The 20207-nt window shown below is 41.0% G+C and overlaps 10 protein-coding genes across 10 annotated transcripts; 7 read left to right on the plus strand and 3 right to left on the minus strand.

Annotated features, from left to right (window-relative positions):
- Window positions 1-310: 310 nt before the first annotated feature.
- On the plus strand, window positions 311-1190 carry SS1G_01279 (predicted protein; the record flags this gene model as incomplete). Its single annotated transcript, XM_001597035.1, has 3 exons — window positions 311-354; window positions 747-873; window positions 1119-1190. 3 exons carry the CDS (start codon window positions 311-313, stop codon window positions 1188-1190), a joined length of 243 nt encoding a protein of 80 aa, XP_001597085.1.
- Window positions 1191-1784: 594 nt separating this feature from the next.
- On the plus strand, window positions 1785-2035 carry SS1G_01280 (predicted protein; the record flags this gene model as incomplete). The annotated part of the gene is made up of 2 exons (XM_001597036.1): window positions 1785-1798; window positions 1843-2035. 2 exons carry the CDS (start codon window positions 1785-1787, stop codon window positions 2033-2035), a joined length of 207 nt encoding a protein of 68 aa, XP_001597086.1.
- Window positions 2036-3073: 1038 nt separating this feature from the next.
- On the minus strand, window positions 3074-4237 carry SS1G_01281 (predicted protein; the record flags this gene model as incomplete). Its single annotated transcript, XM_001597037.1, has 2 exons — window positions 3074-3846; window positions 4090-4237. The coding sequence occupies 2 exons, from the start codon at window positions 4235-4237 to the stop codon at window positions 3074-3076; spliced, it is 921 nt and encodes a 306-aa protein (XP_001597087.1).
- A 1002-nt stretch (window positions 4238-5239) lies between these two features.
- On the plus strand, window positions 5240-5728 carry SS1G_01282 (hypothetical protein; the record flags this gene model as incomplete). Its single annotated transcript, XM_001597038.1, has 3 exons — window positions 5240-5339; window positions 5390-5531; window positions 5725-5728. The coding sequence occupies 3 exons, from the start codon at window positions 5240-5242 to the stop codon at window positions 5726-5728; spliced, it is 246 nt and encodes an 81-aa protein (XP_001597088.1).
- A 429-nt stretch (window positions 5729-6157) lies between these two features.
- Window positions 6158-7537, minus strand: SS1G_01283 (hypothetical protein; the record flags this gene model as incomplete). Its single annotated transcript, XM_001597039.1, has 1 exon — window positions 6158-7537. One exon carries the CDS (start codon window positions 7535-7537, stop codon window positions 6158-6160), a length of 1380 nt encoding a protein of 459 aa, XP_001597089.1.
- Window positions 7538-7983: 446 nt separating this feature from the next.
- Window positions 7984-8574, plus strand: SS1G_01284 (hypothetical protein; the record flags this gene model as incomplete). The annotated part of the gene is made up of 2 exons (XM_001597040.1): window positions 7984-8053; window positions 8135-8574. The coding sequence occupies 2 exons, from the start codon at window positions 7984-7986 to the stop codon at window positions 8572-8574; spliced, it is 510 nt and encodes a 169-aa protein (XP_001597090.1).
- A 228-nt stretch (window positions 8575-8802) lies between these two features.
- Window positions 8803-9827, plus strand: SS1G_01285 (hypothetical protein; the record flags this gene model as incomplete). Its single annotated transcript, XM_001597041.1, has 3 exons — window positions 8803-9061; window positions 9317-9441; window positions 9747-9827. 3 exons carry the CDS (start codon window positions 8803-8805, stop codon window positions 9825-9827), a joined length of 465 nt encoding a protein of 154 aa, XP_001597091.1.
- A 919-nt stretch (window positions 9828-10746) lies between these two features.
- SS1G_01286 (predicted protein) lies at window positions 10747-11691 on the plus strand (the record flags this gene model as incomplete). Its single annotated transcript, XM_001597042.1, has 3 exons — window positions 10747-10755; window positions 10857-10947; window positions 11276-11691. The coding sequence occupies 3 exons, from the start codon at window positions 10747-10749 to the stop codon at window positions 11689-11691; spliced, it is 516 nt and encodes a 171-aa protein (XP_001597092.1).
- Window positions 11692-13201: 1510 nt separating this feature from the next.
- On the plus strand, window positions 13202-13825 carry SS1G_01287 (predicted protein; the record flags this gene model as incomplete). The annotated part of the gene is made up of 1 exon (XM_001597043.1): window positions 13202-13825. One exon carries the CDS (start codon window positions 13202-13204, stop codon window positions 13823-13825), a length of 624 nt encoding a protein of 207 aa, XP_001597093.1.
- Window positions 13826-14188: 363 nt separating this feature from the next.
- SS1G_01288 (hypothetical protein) lies at window positions 14189-19705 on the minus strand (the record flags this gene model as incomplete). Its single annotated transcript, XM_001597044.1, has 10 exons — window positions 14189-14424; window positions 14671-14692; window positions 15288-15481; window positions 15607-16152; window positions 16545-17133; window positions 17224-17336; window positions 17389-17428; window positions 17815-19184; window positions 19331-19419; window positions 19587-19705. 10 exons carry the CDS (start codon window positions 19703-19705, stop codon window positions 14189-14191), a joined length of 3318 nt encoding a protein of 1105 aa, XP_001597094.1.
- Window positions 19706-20207: the final 502 nt, after the last annotated feature.

Here is a 20207-nt window from a genome sequence, read left to right on the forward strand (position 1 = left end):
TTTGTTTACTGTTTGATTATTTTTGAATTCGGATATTCCATTTTTTCCTAATTATTCGTCCATCTTTCCTAGTGGGCGGGGATATATCATATTTCAGAGACCATTGAACTTGACAAGGTTCTAGAATATGTGCTAGTATTAGCTACTCACACCAGTCAGGATATGAAGACAGCGTGGCCTCGTACTAGCTCTTGCACAGGATAAAATGTTTGAACACTAGTATTAGATTGTGCACTAGTTCTGGCACGGATTGTTGAGGTAAAGGTAGTCTTGATGATCATACTAATATGGATTCTGGAAGTCCACAAATATGACATGGACCGAAAACACCGAACTTAACGACACCATGAAGATGTATCTTAAATAATCATCATCAAATTGAAAGCTTTTGTCTGAGTTGCGTCCTAGTAAGCCTCATATGTGATCTCTCCCCGACTTCAGATCGAAATATAATACGACCCATTCCTGAAGTCTAATTCCATCTATTCTAAATAGGAGAAAAAGAACGTGGGTCTCGCAGGTATTCTTTTTCCATCATTGCGCCATCCGCTAATTCTATTTCTAGTTTCCATAGTTTTCCTAACATCAAACTACTAATGCTTTATCCAAGAATCATCCGAGTGTCAGGTCTAGATATGCAACAAAAGTGAAAAGAAACACGCGGATTCAAGACCGTTACTATATTATGGTAATAGTAGTAGATGATCAAGTCCGGGATTCTGTTGCCGTTCAACTAACTTCTCTAGTATCAAGACTGTTAATGCTGTATCCAAGAATCATCCGAGGCTCAGACTTAGATATGCAACAAAGCTTTTGAGAGGACGATTGAGTGGACTGCCTTCTAAATTAGAGTTGTATTCCGGAGCTGATAGTGTAAAATATCACTAGATTATGCATCAACCGGACTTTTGCACATACAGACTAACATGGACTATTTCACGGCCGTACAAGGTGTCTGTGATAAAAATAGAACTCGTAGATGTGTAACATAAGTTCCAAACTTAGCCTGAGTGGGTGTAATCTTTAAGTGTTTCCGGATTGTTGAAGGTATGGACAATTAGTGTGCAATTAGACTAATTCTACATTTACAAATATGAGATTAGTTGCTGACAATGTAGAGATCAGACCCTGTGCTCAGATTTTCAGATATGCAACAAAGTACCATGAAGAGTTTTAGGTATAATGGCTAGCTGGGCATATCATCTGGGAAGGTGGTGTGGATCTTGTATAACTGCGGTGATCTGAGATTAATAGTTGATAATTCAGGGATCAAATCTTATATTTGGATTTTCAGATATACAACAAAGTATTATAAAGAGTTTTAAGGTTATATTTATAATAAAATATAATAACTAATTAGATATATCATTTTGGGGAGGGGAAATTGATTATCTATAATTGTGATAATATTAGGCTAGTTGTTAATGATTAAGGGATCAGATTCTGTGCTCAGATCTACAAATATGCAATATAATATTCCGAAGAATTTAGGGCTGTATTGATACCAAATTATGATAGTTAGCTGGGTATATCATTCTGGGGAGGTGGAGTTGATTTCGTATATCTGCGGTGATCTGAGATTAGTAGTTGATAATACAGATCAGACCTCGTGCTCAGATTTTCAGATATGCAACAAAGTACTATGAAGAGTTTTAGGGCTACGCTGATCCCAAACTATGATGGCTAGTTAGGTATGTCATTCTGAGGAGGTGCAATGGATATTCTATGGCTGCGATGGTTATTAGTAAGTAGACAAGGTTCAGGCCCGATAAAAATGTTTAGAGATGTGCAACAAGAGGTGATAAGAGTTAAGGATTAGTGTTTATTATAAATTTTACGTAGAAGGCCTTCAAGGCTTCTAGAGCCGAGTCGAAAACTGCTGCTTAACTTGACTAGAGTGGCACTGAAGCATTCATTCATTCTGCTACCATATATCGATCATACAAGGACCCAGCCTGTACCAAGAATTCGTAAATATGCAAAAACCCCCATGAAGTCGCCAGAGGCATCTTGGTGCCATACTACAAGAATCTGAAAGAGACAGCGGAGTACCACTAAACTAATTTACAGATCTACCAACTTACTCATTCCATAGCAGCACAGGGATTAGGCCTGCAATTCTTTAGATATGCAACAAGACCGTTTGATGAGTTTCGATTGGTCTTGCTTGTGAGAATAAAACGTGAGGCGAGAATAGGGAAAACTAGTCTGAGGTGTTAGTGTACCACTAATTTAGTAGCAAAGTCAATGAAAATCATGTATTGGTCAATCCTAAATTGGCTAGAAGCTATTCCCTTAGAAGCTTTGAAGACAAGACTAGTTTGTCTAGGGAAAACCTCTGTATTTAGAGTTGTGAGATGAGTTCCGAGGGATTCAAATAAGCTTGATATAAACACGCTTGGTGGAAACATGGGACAATGGGGAGCAGGTATTTATTGTATTGTATGCGATCTAAGTAATATATGATACTAACCATTGCATGTCACATCGTCATCTGAGAGCTGCAATGCGCTTCTAGCTTCTACACTACATCAAAAAAGAAAAAAGAGAAAAGCCAATAAAGAAATTTTACAAATCAATCAATAGATTTCTGTTAGTACTACATGTTTTTCAGATAGATTCATGAAATTCATTGGAATAACAACACAAGACAATTGTTGTCTTGTCCGGTTGAGAAAACACCCTTTGTCCTTCAGGTGATAAAGATAAAAGAAACAACGCCGACAAAGAATCGGATACATGATAGAGATGGACTCATAGAGTCCACAATTGTGATACCACAGGTCAGAGTCCACAGATGATGCTCGGTGTGCTGATGTATCTAATGGATTCCAGAAAATTTGAAACTGGGGAGGTATTTCACAATCTTGCAAGTATAGGATAAAAACATAAAGGTCACAAGTGAGTTCTATTGGTAAATTATAGAATTTAAAGTTCTTGAATTGAGAAAACCTACATTGATTGAAAAGAAGTACTGGATGATAACGAGCTGGAATGAACCTACATTGATTGAGCTGACAATTTGCAAGTAACGCGCCTGTTTACGTCTTATCTCAAACGGTAAACACATCACTCACCAAAGTTGCTTGTGTGCGTCAGTCACATTTGGTAGAATCCAACTACCGTTATCAGAACCATCCTCCGAAAGTGGTTTTGCAAACGGCGGCACTTCCTTTTCCCTCTTCACATCATAGCGCTCCACCCAGGATAAAAACTTGGCAAACGAGATTTCCGATCCACTGACTTCTTGTCTGTCAAATTTAGGGTAGAATCGCGCGTTTCGAGCACAGTGCTCATACAATGTCTTTTTGCCAGGACAGCCATAATACACTGGTGAGCGATTGCGGACACCTGATGTGAGAATTATACGAATCAGGAGCCCGGGGTACTGGAGGATCGGAAGGAAGTTTTCAGTTACGGCGTTATAGGGCTTGATGCCATTTAAAGGGTAGTAAAATGCGTTATGTGCATTTTCAGCATCATCGTAACCTTCAAAACCGCCATAAAAGAGATCAGCGGCGAGACGAATTCGCCGGTTCGCCATTTCGTGGCCGCGTCTTCGGTCGTATAATAAATCCCATCCAAAGGCAAGACACATGACACTGGATATCATATACATGCCACAGTCTGCACTGCCTTCTTCTTGCACGTCGCTTCGCCCAGTGCGCAGTTTCCAATCGCATGGATTAAATCTTTGAGCCAGCGGTGCTTGATTCCCAAGATATGCTGCAAGAAGACTAATGATGGTTTCGACACACTGAGCACCTCCGCCGCGTATTAAGCCGTCATCCTCACTGCTACAGAGGTAATCAATAGTCTTGGCTTCTGGAGAGATGGTACAGACGGCTACGTGTCCACATTGCTCAATCAGATCTGTGCCAGATTGAACGATGATGAAAAGGTAGCGCAGCTGCCAAAATTCTTCTCACGAGAACTTCTTAGCCGGTTCTGCGGCAGCGTGTTTTGGTCCTTTGCTCATAGTTTTATCAAAGTGAGTGGGTAAATAGACAAACATAGGAACGGTTCCCGGCAGGTGTCTATTGGGTGTCATCCCGTCTATATCTTCGGATGAGAGAGCAGAATGCCAACGATTCGCGTAGTCGCAAATAAACTCTACCATTCCGTCGGAAGTCTTAGGAAGAATTCCATTCTCTGGTGCCAAAGAAAAGAACACTTCAAGTTTAGTCAATTCGGTACCGGTCCCAGCATTTGATTCGGTTGGTAGTGGTGTTGTCATGAGTGGCGTATATTTGGGAAACGCAATTTCCTTAGCTCATATTTGAGAGTTAGCACAAAGAGCTTGGTTAATCCTGAGAATCCTAGACTGCACCACTTGAGTTCGAATAAATTTGTCAATGTCTGCTGGAAGGGGAAAGAACATTTGCGCTCTTCCCTGACGTGAGATTGAATGAGTAGAAGCTGTTTCCGGGGTGTGGAAAGGTGCATTGCGGGCGGGTAATCTATCGCTTGAGTCCATCCAAGTATCTCTTCCATGATCCATGATAATCGAGCTTGGGTGTGCTATGTACAGGGTAGATGTGTGTATATGAGGCTGGACTTCAATATGCAGTTGCAGTATCCATACGTCTTATATTAACAAACACAATAGCATTGTTCACCTCCATTACACTTGCTATTCTAACAATCGAATAAAGAAAAACTAAGTTCTCGCGACGAATATAGAAGACGTATAGAATGAACGCAATGGATGATAACTTGTCCGTGCAGTTCGAACAACTGAGGAGTAGGAAAGAGAGCACTTGCTTTTTTGATCCTCAAGTTTCACTACTTTTGAGGAGGGCCTGAGATCAAAGTGGTATTTGATGTATACCCATGGGAGATGATGTTAAAAATAGTTGTTAAGCTTAAGAGTGCTTCTCGCCGCTGTTCAACAATTTTAGAGCTGTAAGCTTAAGATAGATGTAGAAGCAGCGTAAGAACGTTAATCAATCATTTGATTCTACTTCGATGGCACCAAATCATTCTGTCTCAATCAAAAACCTAAGAACGAAGGAGATATAAAATTTCTGTGCAGTGAGAACGGGAGACACGAGGGAAGCTCCTACTCCCATTAGCGCCAAATTTCAGTGAATCCTCAGGCACCAATGACAATGCGACCACGATTTCCATACCGATAGCTTCATCCCCCCCAAGCGCAGCTCCAGAAACCACCTCCTCCACATCCCACACCCAAATAACTCCTGCCAATCGGCCCCAAATTCTCAATATGGCGCCCAACATGTCCCTGTTCTCCGTTAATGCGATTCTAATCCTCAATGCCGAAGATGGTTCTCGAGTGTTCACTAAATACTACTCTCCACCCCACCACAGCTCCTCATGTATGCACTACCTATGCCAATTCTTATATCGTAACTAACACAATCCGCAGCACCAGCAACGCCATACCCAGATCAAAAATCTCAAAAAGCATTCGAAAAAGGCCTTCTCGAGAAGACGCAAAAGCAAACCGCAGATATCATTCTCTACGACAATCGCATTGTTTTATACAAGAGTGAGAGCGATGTTATGATGTATGTGGTTGGAGGGAGTAGACGAGAATGAGATTATGCTGTATAATGTTATTTTGGGCTTTGAGAGATTCTTTGCATTTATTATTTAAGTATGCTTTTCCCCCATCAAGAGACCTGGACGCACTCCTTCGTCTCTTGCCGTTTCCCGAGCTGCGAAGGAATCCAAGACTAACATTTCACAGGCAATCCGTAGATAAACGGACTATAATCGAAAACTACGATCTCCTCTCCTTAGCAGTTGACGAGATGGTCGATGACGGTATTATCCTCGAAACAGACCCCACGATTATCGTACAAAGAGTTAGCAAAGCCCCTACACAAGATGTAGCGCAATTGAAGGGCATTGATCTGAGTGAACAAGGTATGAACAATCTGGCACAATTTGGAAAGGCAAAGTTGGGGGATTGGCTGAGGCAGGGTTTGTAAAGGGTATGGAGAGCAAAGATCATGTCAATGTGGATGGGCGATGTTATATCTGGTTGGCAGCCTTGAAAGGAGTTTAGATTGTACTGGAGTTGGGGCATATTATATTCCCAGGCATAGGAATATTGAAATCATATTGGGACGCAACTTGTTCTATGGTATTGTATCTAAATGTATTGATCTTCAAAGTAATCCTTTATCTTCTATTTTTCGATCACTGTAGCTGCTTTTCGAAGCCTGTTCATGACTGCTGCTGCGATATTCCCCTCGTCTTTGATTCCTTCTACAAAGATGACGTCGCAACCTTTTTGATCTAACTCGCGCAGGGCAGAAAAAAGACCATGGGCGATATCTTTAACTTCACTGCCAAGAGCAATTTTTAGACAGTCCGCCACATGCCAGCCTGTCGGTTGATCACCTAGATCTTTAATCCAAGGCTTATGCTTTGTTGTGTAAAGCATGAATTTGTTTGAGTGCAAGACCCCTGCTATGTCGATAGTTTCTCTGTCCCCCTCAGTTATTTGAATATCATAGTCGGCAGTTTGACATGTAGCACGGAATTCCCAATGCTTGGTAGAAATTATACCAACTCTGGCTGGCTTATCGTCTGATTCGTGTTCAACCTGTTCCGTCTTTTCAGCTCGTGCCGTCACTATTGAGAATGCTTCGTCTCCGAAAAGAGGTTCAATGCGGCGCCCGTTCTCGCATAATATAACCTTTGCCTTGGGGCTGTAATGTTTATACTTCATTCCTGGTGCTCTAGGCGCCTTGTCTCCAATTTCACTTTGGTCTTTATAGCCTTTCACCACCCTTTCCCATCCATGGCACCCTCGAATCTCGTCAATACTCACACCGCCAGGTCTAAGTACAACAGGAGGGTCGCACATTCCATCTACGACTGTGCTTTCAACTCCAACTTGGCATGCCCCACCATCGAGTATGATTTCAATTCTGCCATTGAGATCATGGTACACATGCTCGGCTGTTGTGCATGAAGGTTTGGTCGAGGCATTCGCAGATGGAGCGGCCAGGGGAACACCAGCCAGGCGTATTAATGATAGCGCAAGAGGAGAACTCGGCATGCGTGCGCCAAATGTTTGTAGACCTGCCGTCACTTCTGGAGCGAGTTTGCTTGGAGATGGATTTGGTAACAGGATGGTTAAAGGACCAGGCCAAAAACATTTGATCAGTGGCTTGTAGATCTCTGGGATCTCTGGAAAATCCGCACCTGAGCTCTGGTTCTCAGTCGATGATAAGAGACTGCGTAGCATAGTAAGATCGCAAACATGTATGATGAGTGGGTTGTCAGACGGCCGTCCTTTTGTCTTGTATATTCCTTTGACTGCATCACTTCTCGTAGCATCCGCGCCTAGTCCATATACAGTTTCTGTGGGAAAAGCTACAGGTATGCTTTTTGTCTTCAGGTACTCGGCGGCTTCCGCGATAGGCTGCAAGGCGGAGAGATCCTTAGAGAGTTCCCATGTCTCGAGGGTTTCTCGGCCACTGAATTGACCAACTTCAGACGTAGTAATTGGAAGAACGCGGGTTCTAATGGTATTGCCATTCACTTGAGTAGAAGTCATCTTGGTGCTAATACTGTGAAAATTTGATAGGAGATTGGTTGTACTTCGCCGGATTCGAGAAGCCAGGTTGGAAATGGTGAGCTTTAGCGCTCTACTCTTCGACTCCTCCTTTTGAATAAACCTTTGATCAATCCTTTAGACGTCCTGAACATACTTCCTCTTCAATAACAATTTTTCAAAAACTGTGTACATACATTTGCATTCTAATAAAGAGTTGTGACTTGTGGTGGGGCAATGAGTGACTCAAAATATTTCTTCAAGGCTATCAAATTTATTTTTCCCGCACAAGGCTATGTCTATGCTTGATGACGTAACAGCAAATTTCTTATCTAAGCAAAAAAAGCCCTAACGTGGTTTATCAGTATATGCACCATATCAGCATGTGCACCACTTTTACCTCAATTATTATCTTTCCACTTCAATACGCGATTTATCAACAATCTATAATGCAATCGAATAATAAAGAAGCTCAAATACTCTTAGCTATCGAAGCTATTCGAAAAGATAAAAAATTAAGTATTCGGAAGGCTACAAAGCTATATAATATATCGCATACAACACTTATCCGCAGAATGAATAGTTTAACCCCTCGTACAGAATTTCGATCAAAAAGCCATAATTTGACTGATTTGGAAGAGGAAGTACTTATTCAATATATATTCGATGTAGACGAAAGAGGATTTAGTCCTCGAATAAGTGATGTGGAAGATATGGCGAATTATATACTCGAAACGCGGGGTGTGAAGAAGGTTGGAAAGCTCTGGGCTCATCGCTTTGTGAAACGATATACAGAATTAAAGATGTGTTTTAATCGCATTTATGATTTTCAAAAAGCTCTCTGCGAAGATTCAGAGCTTATTGAAAGATGGTTTCGATTAATATTGAATATGCAGGCCAAATATGGTATTCTGGACTGCGATTTCTACAACTTCGATGAGACAGGTTTTATGATGGGACAAATATCATCACATATAGTAGTTACTAAAGCTGATCGATGTGGAAGAAGCAAAGCTATACAATCAGGCAATCGGGAATAGGCTACAGCGATTATTTGTGTTGATAGAGAAAATTACAATATACCTCTGTTTTTGATAGTAAAAGGCGAATACCACCTTTCAAATTGGTATACCGAAGGCGATTTACTATATGATTGGCTTATTAAACCTACTACCAATGGATGGACAGATAATGAGACAGGTCTTGAATGAATTAAGTACTTCAACAAACATACTGAAAGTAGGAAAGTGGATAGATATCGAATGCTAATGCTTAATGAGTATGAAAGTTATAAATTACCAGTATTTCAGGAATACTGTAAGGAATACAATATTATATTATTTAGTTTATTACCTTACTCTTTGCATTTAATTCAATTACTTGATATCGGTTGTTTTGGTTCTTTAAAGCGTTCATATAATCGACAAATCGAGAACTTTATCAAGGTGTATATCATTTATATTACCAAGACCGAGTTCTTTCAAGTCTTTAAAGCTGTATATATCGAAGCAATATCTATATCAAATGGTAAAGCTGGGTTCCGCGGAGCTGGGCTAATCCTATTTAATCCGGAAATTGTACTTTCAAAACTAGATATTCGAATAAGAACTCCATCAAATAGATCAATATCAGCCGATCCTGATATATGGTAATCTCAAATACTTTACAATCCAATTGAAGCTCTTTCTCAATCTACTTTAGTGAAAAGTTGTATTGCTCAACATCAAAGGAGCTCACCTACTCCAATATTTGAAACAATTGCAGCTTTAGCTAAGGGTATAGAGCTTCTAGCTTATACAAATATGCTTTTAACTATTGAGATTCATAATCTCCGTAAAGCAAATGAAGCATTTAGTAAACATCAAAGAGTTAAAAAAGCTTTAATACAAAAAGGAGAAGCACTTTCAGTAGGAAATGGGCATGATATATTAAAGCAAGAGAATATAAATGATCAGATATAATGCGATGAATATACAAATGATGATTCTTCAACAAGAAGGCAAGCTACTATACGACGATGTAGCAAATGCGGTAGTACTTCATATAATGCACGAACTTGTCAATTAGATCCAGCATTAATTGATCCTTAGATTGTATATAATTTAATTCTATTTTATAATGTTGTTGTAATTTTATTTTAATTGAAAGATAATAATTGAGGTAAAAGTGGTGCACATGCTGATATGGTGCACATGCTGATAAACCACGTTAGCCCCTACATAACAAATTAGTCAGCGCAGAGGACACGATTCCTGTGATAACGACGACGACCTTTGTCAACACGGCACCATAGAAGGAGCCATAAGGAGATATAAGATCATACATTATGTATCAGAATGACGATGCTATGGCCTTGAAAATCCTTCAATGTCTTGCGCCAACCAAACATGCCGGGTGTTAGGCAACAAGTGTGCCTTCATGATAGCAATATATAGACCTTGGCGAAACATATTTCTGGTGCAAGGAAGAAGCTTCAGTCAACCACAGAAAAGAGATGAATGATGTCCGATCCAAGATCCCTAGTTTATCTGAAGTTATTGTTGCGCGCGCGAAGCCTAGCAAGTGTTAGACCTCCGACCATGAGCCACGAACCGAAGTTCGAAAAGAACAGCTATATATAAGAATGAGCATTTAAGGGAATATGTATTGCGTTCGCTCTTTTCTCGCTACCATATAAGGAAGAGCTTACAATTTAGAGGCTTTTCATACCATTCATTACGTCATTTTACTCTTACAACATTGAGTAAAGTTCTGTTTGGCTCCGAAATCGAGTCGACTCTTACAATAGACCCAGTTGCTTCAACCGGTTAATTGAGAGCAGTCGAGTAATGATAAGCGACGTGTATACTTGTAATGTGAACCAGTGTAAAGTAAGGTATCTTTTGTATGTGAGTGGAAAGAACACCCGACGCCCTTTTACTTTCCGATGAGCACCCGCCACTGCCTTTCCAGTTTGCATATGAAGTATGGTATTTTCGTTCTCTAGAACACTGGGCTTGGTCTTATCACCTCTTTTTTTTAAATGTTATACGAAAATTATTTCAGAAGCCGTTCGGCTTTTGTGTTGCTAGTAAAGGACTTAGCTTATTATCTTTACACGCCTCACAAATTTAGGGTTTTGGTCTGTAAGCTAACTGTCAAGGAGCATGATAACTTATTTAGCACAACAAGTTCCAGTGTTAGTGTATAAACTGTCTTTTCAACAGTACAAAATGCCCCCAGTTTTTTCATCTTGAAATGTCTTGCAATCTCGTTCCGTTCTTCTTTACTTTATTGCTATGATCATCAATACGAATTTATTAAATCAGCCATTATTCACAAGGTTAAAGATGTATTTTCGAAGCTCAGCTACAAGAGCTCTCCTTCGACAAGGGTTTACAAGAACCAAAGTTTCGACAAATCTGATGGTATCTGTAAGTAGAAAAAGCCTAATTGTGATTCAAGTTTTCACCACCCTTTGGATACATCATATTTCCCCAGATGTCGCCATGCAATAGTATACTTCATTCACACGACTCCAAAAATTCTAGTCAAAAGAGACAAGGCTTTTTTTCAAGAGAAAATTGGTCTTATCATCACGTACTCGAACACTTCTTCTAGGTACAGCAGATCCATATATGAACAATTTCTGGGTCCGCGTGCTTGATTTCTCTGAACGGTTGATGCTGCCGGAGACAAGGCTGTATTGAGTGTTCGGTCACACATCATAGATGCAGGCTAACTAATGAACGAATGCTATAGTCGTCAATATCTGCGAGCGAAACCAGCCAAGAGAGGACCCAGGCTCGGCTCCAAAGATAAGCTGGGCAACAATTCCTCAAAACGACTACAGGAACGCCCAATGCGGTCTGTGGATTGCCGCACAATTCCAGGCTTATTACGTCTTCATCCCAAGATCCACGGCCATTTCCATTGCCAGTGGTTTTGACGGTTCCGGATTCACAATGTTCGCAATGGAAAGAGAGGACTGGGTGGACATGCTCGGAGTTCATAGGCATGTCTTAAGATTCTTGATTCGAAGAATATTGTGGAATGGAAAGAAAGCCACGAAAGCCGGCCTTTCATTGGGAATGATGAATGATTTGAGGGGTGAATACAAGCCAGGGAATATTTCTGAGGAGGATTTAAGTTGGAGTGGCTTGTGCCCCATCACATAGAGGTCTCGGTGATCTTTCATTTTGTAATCATTGATTGTAGAATCCTTTGGATATGGAGACATTTTGATATGGAGTTATTTGGAGATTGGGGTTTTTCTGATATATGGGCAATTTGGTCAATCGGCCGATTTATGAGCTTCTTTGATTTCACAACCACTGCATGAAATTACTAAACAGGATTCCGGGGACATCATTAGTATATAGATATCGTACATATTTCGAATCAGTCAAATCTATCCATGAAAGGATTTGTGAAATCAGAGGAAGCTTATCCATTCACGATCAGTAATATTCACACAGACTCACTGGTGTTGAGTGGGCAGTGGTTGGGTTATAATCCAGTCAAAAAGGCTAGGGCTTTGAATAGAATCACTACATCTGGTTTTCATTTATCTCTGCAGGCCCCCAGTCTCCGTACTTCCTATACGTCACAATTCAGAATATCTTCATACATTTGAATACGGTCATTCACATCATAAATGTACGTCATACTTAGTTCTGAGGCATGATTCTGAGCGTGGCGGCGACTACTGGTTAAGGAATGACTGGCAATATTCAAGTGAATGATGAGGTCCAGCGCAAAATTTTGAGAGGGAATCATGCTTAATAAACTCGACGTGTCACAGTCAAACGAGTGACTGGAAGTAACGAGAGGTTTGAACAAAGCTGAAGGGAATTGTTGACTCGAAATCATGTCGCGACCATCAAAACAAGGGTTTTTGTGAGATATGAATGGTAATAATCAAGTGATTAGGAAGGCTAGTATATAATTTTAACATAAGTTGACTCCATTTTCCAGTCATATTTTGCCTGTGGAGAATTAAAATTGCCTTCAGATTTGTGTATAAATACAGTCCCTTTGCACCCTCTGCTTCCACTTTTCCTTTTTCTTCATCCACAACGGACAGATCGGAAGCAACGACAAGTTTCGACAACGCAACAAAATAATACACTATCTCATCATTTACACTTCACATACCTCGACGTAAAGACAATTTCTCTACTTCCCCACTATCCGAACTATTCTGAACACAACTCAGTACCGATCTTCTATACTTTCCCAGAGATCTCTCCTCGTTCGAAATCATCGCAAACGTCATCATCTTATCCTTTGAACCTATTTTAAAGATCGAGACACATCTTCTCAGTCTATCCTCTTCATCTTTCGCAGCCGCTGCGCATAACACGATATCGACACATCAAACACAAAAGGTCGAAAAAGTGAACATACTTTGTTTGTTCTGGCAGTACACATATCACTGTAAGTTGATTTTGTCATTTTAAGCCGCATCATATTTAGTAATGCTCTTCTGAAAGCCCTTATTCTTGATCGTTTCTTTCACTATTCGTTGGATTTGGGAATAGAAATAGATGAACTAATATTCGGGATAGTCTACTGTCACCGACGAACATTCTCTAGCTGTCCGGCTCTTGTGTCCTCGTACCTGACGTCATCAAAATTAAAGATTTAGATCGCACTTTCTGATATCGATCACGCCGTTTATCAAGTATGTCAAGGCTAAATTTAACATGGGAAGCGTGGGAAGATGCAGTCCTACTACTAGCCATAGACTGGTACACTGCAGCGGCAGAATTTCCTGGGAGATGGGGCCCAGAGTGTGAATCTCCACAAGGCCCTCTGAACGGTGTTGTGATTATAATAAAGGATTGGGTAATATTCCTTCATGAAGGATCTTTTCTCTTGACCTCGAATCGTTTGAAGGCTGGGCTTGAACGTGGTCTCACAGTAGCAAAAGTTTTTGACCTGCGAGCTATTCAACGGAGATGGAGAGTACTCAGTTCCGATTCCAAGTTGCAAAGTGAGGCTGCATATGCACTAGAAAATGCTATTTTACCACTAAGGACGGAGCTGGAGAATCGGTCTAGCACCAGAATATGTTATATCGCAGGCGACAAGTTGCCTGTAGGGTGCGGAGAACCGGCTGCTGGAGACCGTAAAAAATACTACGTGGGGTTTGCAACTTGCCTCTTGACCGATGACATTTGGGAGCGCGAAAAGGCAGCAAGAGAGGAAAGAGAAAGGAAATGTGATTTAGCCTTATGTCAAGTAATGAAGATAATGAAGTCCTCTGAGGCAGTCTTGCAACAACCGAACAATAGTGAGGGTGCCTAAGACTTGAAAGAAACTCAAGAACACCACTGGGTTCCCATTTACACCAAAAGGCGAATCATTTCACTCTTTATTTCGGTTCTACTGGATGGCCTTCGAAGTTGACGGAGGGTTTAACACGATTATGAGATCGGTATAGGAGAGGATGGAACAAAAGTTTTCTTTCAAGACACGCATTGCACTTAGGGGTAGGGAGTACATCAGGCTTCACACTTGGGTCTTACCCACACCTGTACTTTACACATTGGATTTTGTTTGTTGTGAGAACGTCTAGATTCTTTATAGATGTCGAGTAATACGGCATTTACTGCTTTATTACTCTAACTCTGGTATTTGATAAAACTAATTTCAGTAAGATTCATGGGATTAAATCCCGTTAACTATGTTTATGTTTTTGATGCCGTGTAACTTTTGGGATGTGATTTGGATATATGAAAGTCTTTGTATGGTGGTTGACAAGAGTGGAGAAATGAAGATTGAGTAATATGTGAATAACAATAGGATGATTTCAGCGCGCCATCCATAACCATCAACCATCATCAATTTTCCGTTCCATTCCATTCCCTTCCCCTGATTCACTCTCACAAGATCCAAATCCATCTCTAAACAAGGCGAAAAATAGCTATCAAAGTTCTTTAATATAACCAACAAACCAGTATCAAAACCAAAGCCCAATCGACTATATATCATCTATAGTATACCATAACATACCATATCATAACTCTCAGACTCTTCACTCAATATATATCACCCATACTATACGTCATAAACTAGGTACTATATCCTCAAATTAACAATAGAATATTCAAATAATTTAAATCACATGATTTATAAATTAATAGACTAACCAGCAACCAGCTTGAATACTAACTAACATAGCTAACTATATATCAGCTAACTATATTTTAATCAAGTATTAGAAACAATAAGACATATACTCCGAACTTAATTTTCTGGGCATGAAAATATGAGAATGTGAATTTTGATCAAGTTTTTAATTCAGAATAAGTGATTGAAAACTCGGGGTTTTTGGAAATTCCTCAAGAAGAGGATTCGCGTGATGGATTGATGGAATTGATCAATTTAATATGGGAATTTTTATTTGGCTTGATTAGATTGGATGTAATTTGTATTAAATATTGATTTGATTTGATATCAATTAACCATACATCCATAGCTAGTTCTCGGACATAGTATGCTAACCCACCTTATGCATCCATCCAATCCAATCCAATCCAATCCAATCCAATCCAAATACTCTGGTATTCATTCTCGTAGTCTAACCACCACCATGACCACTTCAGCCCGCCGTCATTACTAAATTCCATCTCCATCCTAATAATATCATCCATAACCCAATTTTCCCCAGGTTCCTCCCCCCCACCACAACCTCCAAGTCTCTACTTCCAATCATTCATGAACCCAAATACCCCCAATCCCTCATTAACGACTCCAACCTACTAACCTTCATCGGCTTCATATACAAATCATCCATACCAGCCGCCTTCGCCTTTTCCCTATCCTTCTCTGAACAAGCAGCTGAGAGGGCCACGATACGCGTTGGTGGTAAGGGTACTGGACTGATACTCTGTTGAAGATTATCCAGACATCGGATCATTCGTGTAGAATCGTAGCCGTTGCAGACGGGCATGCTAAGATCTATTATTGATTACATGTATTAGTTTAATCTGAGACATTATGTAGATGTATGGATGGATTAATAGCTGATTATGTTTCCCAGCTCGAGGAAAGTTAATATCAGGAGAAAAGTAGATTCGGCTTACCCATAAGGACAAGATCAAATCCATTAGGTTGAAGACGATACTTATCAAACGCCACAGCTCCATTTTCCGCACACGTGATGTCGAAGTTCAGTTTGCGGAAACCTGTTTTGAGGATGCGGAGGTTGATAGGATTGTCATCAACGCAAAGAATTGTAGGTTGAGAAGGGTTCGGTAAATTTTGAGGCGCAGCAAGCGGCTTGTCAGGGGATACTCCATCAGCAGCCGGTCTGGTGATGGACACTTCAAGCTCCTTTTGAACATCGGCCATTGGAGGTGGCATAGGGCTGTTGTAAGAACATTGATTTTTGGTTAAGGTCAAAGTCGTTGGTGATAGTTGCTCTTTCTTCTGAGATAGGCAGGTGATCAACGTTTTCAGTAATTTCCAGGGACCAAAAGGTATCGTCATACTTTCAATAGGAATGCCAATAATGGAGCTGTGTTGTGATGTATGGCCCTGGCTTGAAACATAGCGTACCACTATTATAAGCGAAGGTTTGAATGAACCGGCTTTCATCAACTGCGACAAGAATACATCGAGCGTCTCTTCTGTAACGAAGGCAATATTAGCAGCACCATCATAAGCACCATGATTCATGCCGAACCACTTGGTAAGATAATTGTGTAGGGATTTCTTCAAATAACCTGATGAACCAGAGTGAAATCCATGCATTGAGAAAGTGGAATATTTGGATTCCTGAAGAAGCCTCTTTACTTCGTCAACTTGGTCCTTCGAAAATTTATCAGCAGGTGCGACAGAATTTGTGTCAGAAACTGCTTTCGCGAGAGGTAGTTTAACTGTAACCGTAGTGCCATGATCAATTTGACTTTGGACATCGATGGTTCCATTATACATCCGCACAAGAGAATCTACGATGTGAAGCCCGAGTCCTTGAGTAAGTTAGCATACCAGTATGACCAGAGTATGATTTAATTCTTACCAGTACCCGGCGCTATTGAAGACTCTTGAGAAAAGGCTATAAAAAGCTTGCTCTTTAAAAATTCACTAGAAATGCCCTTGCCACTATCACTAACTCGGAGTACCACCAAATCATCACCGAATATCTTTGGCGTCGTCGATACCTCGGAGTTGTCATTTTTCGCGGATTCAAGTGTTAAAGAAATATCTATGAAGCCTGTCGAGGTATACTTGAGACTGTTCCCAACTAGATTCATGATGATGCGCTGTACGGATCCTGGAGAGCAGAAAAAGTGCCAATTATTAAAGGCTATGTGTAAAGATACGGTGACGGAGCTACATTTATATAACATCCGATCATCTTGCCGGTCCGTAGTTCCTGGAGGTTGCATTACTCGGTAAAGAAGATGTTCCGAATTCGATCTGTGATGCATGTATGCAGCTGCAACAATTGCCACCGAATCTTCACACATTCTAGCAAGATCTAGAGGTAGCGAATCCATGCCTCCGCTATTAAGGCTTTCGCCACTTACTTGTTTAGAGTCTGAAGTATCTACATTCTTATTCGGAACCTCTCCTCCAGCTCTTTTATCTTTCTTTAGCTTTTTCAGCTGGAAGTATTAGCTTTGTGTCGGTAAGAGTTCGCCAAAGTATTTGCAGACTCCGTAACTGTGAAAGTTCTAGGAAAGTCGAATCCATACCTTGGAGTATTCAAGAACATCCATTAAAGTTTCTTGAAGGACTCGTCCACACGTTTCGATTGTTGAGCAAAGTTCGAATTGACCATTGTCAAGACCCGTCTCGCTTAAGAGCTCTATCAAAGTCGTTAGAATATATCCTGAGCACTCCAACCAGAACATAAATACCAGCAGATCCCAGTATGCCGTGAAGCGGCGATTTCAGTTCCTTCATTCTGTCAGTTACAACTCTGAAGATTTTGTAGGCTTAGAATATGTAAAGGCAGACGCGAAAGGCCTCAAGCACGTGCCATCCAACAATTAGGATATCCAATAGTCCAGCGTTGCAGTGCAATAATAACAAGCTATTTGATTTCTGAAATCACTTAAAGACTTGAACAGAAATTCGAGAAAGAGGTAATTTGAAAAATCAGATTTATCTAGAACAATTGATTTATTCAAATAATCAATTTCCCAGACTTTGGAAGGTTGACTCTGCTTCGCTTGTCTGGAGCACTAGATAGATACCTTGCAGTGGTGCGTGTTATACAAGGAGAGCTCTCTGCATTCTCGTAGAAAGACTTTGCAAAACAGATGAAAAATAGTGTTACTCACATGCGATATATTTGATATGAAGTTTCCCTTTTGACGGTCGGCAGCCGCGATGGATATTCGATTATACTCAATAGATACACTATTCAGAAAGCCACGGACGAATGCCTTTTCTGTATCCGACGTGAAAATCGCTATGTCTCGTAGTGATACTGCAAAGCAAGCCACTATTGGTAATCCGGTTCCTGCTTCCGAAAGAGGAGCAAAAAGAACCTCCCGAGCATCAGGGAAACATCGCTTCATAATGCTGCGATCAGTCTTTCTGACTCGACGGCGCTGTTGTGGGTTATTTTGCATAGCAAACATTTGTTCATATGGTGATGAGTCTTCTCCTTCTGAAGATTCGGAATCATAGCCATTGAATGTCCACACTTTACCCTTAGGATACCTCTTTGATAGTCTTTGCAGATCCTTTTCATTCGGCGCTCTGTACAATTTACAGGATAATGTGTTGCCTTCCAGCGATGAAGACGTCGAAGTGGAAAAACTTCTAACTTTGGCCGAGCCTGCTTCATTAGTCCTCCTGTTTAGCGAGCAAGGCCGCGCAGATATATTCAACAGACTGATACCATTTTCTTGAACAAGATGAGCGGAGGTCGAGGTGAAGTCATTGCCTGTATCTGATGCATCCAACGTGGCACTTTCAGGTGATCTAACTTCTCCGTTCTGTCCATTTTCGGCACTGGTTGAAAAGCCAATACTCATATCAAAGAAGATCGTATAGTCAACATCAAGGGATTCTCTCAGTAGATTGGCACCTCGTGAGAGTATCCGATCATGGATAGCCGGAGCATCAGTCGACGTCAGAGGGCCCATGGGAGTATTGGGTGAGATATCATATAATGGGTTCTCGCCGACGAGTGAGCGCGGGGGCCCCACTATGTTGTTTAATGACTGTTCAGCGACTGTAGCTAAAGAATCGTCAGTAACAATTATAGTATTCCTCAAGTTAGGGTTAATCATGTTGGCTTCATCCGAGCTAATCCCATTAACTTCTTGGTACTTGACGATGACATCTGTTACGACTTGCCGCGGGATCCTACTTTGACCCTCAACTAACGCAGCTAAGCCTTTGGACATAACATCATTGCGTCTCAATTGCACACTTTCTCGTTTCATTTCAAGATACTCCATCACGTTTTTTGCCATCAATCCCAGGAAATCAATCTCTGCTCTTGTTGCTGGTTCGCGTGGTCTTGGATCAATGACAAAGACGCTTCCAATTGGTATCCCAGTATCACTGATCAAAGGGGTTCCTGCATAATATCGGAATCTCGGCCCTCCTGCAACATAAGGCAAGTTACAGAACCTTGGATCAGCCATTAAATCGGGGACGCTGAAACAGGCATAATGATTCGGCTCAGGGACAACTTCTATAGTATACTAATGGCACCGTATTAGTAATGATGATCAATGGAACAGAGACACTTACTGCACAAAGGGCTTGGCTACGGATAGTTCTAATAATCGTGACAATAGTTAGGAAAAGCTCTACATCGATTAGTTAAAGATGGCTTACCCTCCACAACCCATCCATAAATCATCGCCTGGGTCATGTTTTGAAGAATCTGACAAATCCAATGTCTTTGTTGCTTCTGCAAGGAAGTACTATAAACCGTGAGTGAACGATTGTAATAGTCTTGGTCGGAATCACAAATACCTGTGCATTATCATCTACTACAGATACCATCGCCCTCCCCGCACCGAGACGCCACGTAATCAGTTGCATCAAGGCTGTCAAAGTACTATTCGGGCTGCTAGCTTTTTCTACGGACCGGATAGTCTCGGGACTTTCGGCTGGCACATTTTCCCCAGCAATGGGCGGATCATCGGGAGACCTTTTGTAGTACCGGCGAACCTCGCGAATTCTTTTGCGTTCCAAGGATGAGAGCATGATTTATTGAGTCTTATTAACGAGTGAGATCAATATACACACAAGCCCAGGAAGTTGGGAATGTCGGATTGGTATAAATCTTTTTCACTATATCACCGGATGTTATAATTGATGGGGGTCGGGACGAATACACAGATTTTAGGCCAATATTTTCGATTTTTATTGATGGATTCCCGCGACAACGTCACACTAGTACAGAGACGTACGAATGGAATTTGTTTATCGGGAAATGACCGGAAACACGATAGTCGAAGGTAGGCGCCTGTGCCCCACGATGGAAAGCTAAGGGGTACTGCTGCTGCTGCTGCTGGAAGTAGAGATGTTTTCGGAACAATTATGAGAAGATTCGGGTTGAAGGTTTTAGACACGGCGGCACCATAGAGAAGTGATGTATCCCATGTTTCCCGTGTATGTTGTATTTTTGATAAAGCTTGTGTTGCCAAATGACGTATTTTGGTCGCCAATAGGAAGTTCAGGCTGCATGCAGTAAGGTAGTGTAAGC

This window comes from Sclerotinia sclerotiorum, genomic scaffold, assembly GCF_000146945.2.
Source record: "Sclerotinia sclerotiorum 1980 UF-70 scaffold_2 genomic scaffold, whole genome shotgun sequence".
NCBI classification, from domain to species: Eukaryota; Fungi; Ascomycota; class Leotiomycetes; order Helotiales; family Sclerotiniaceae; genus Sclerotinia; species Sclerotinia sclerotiorum.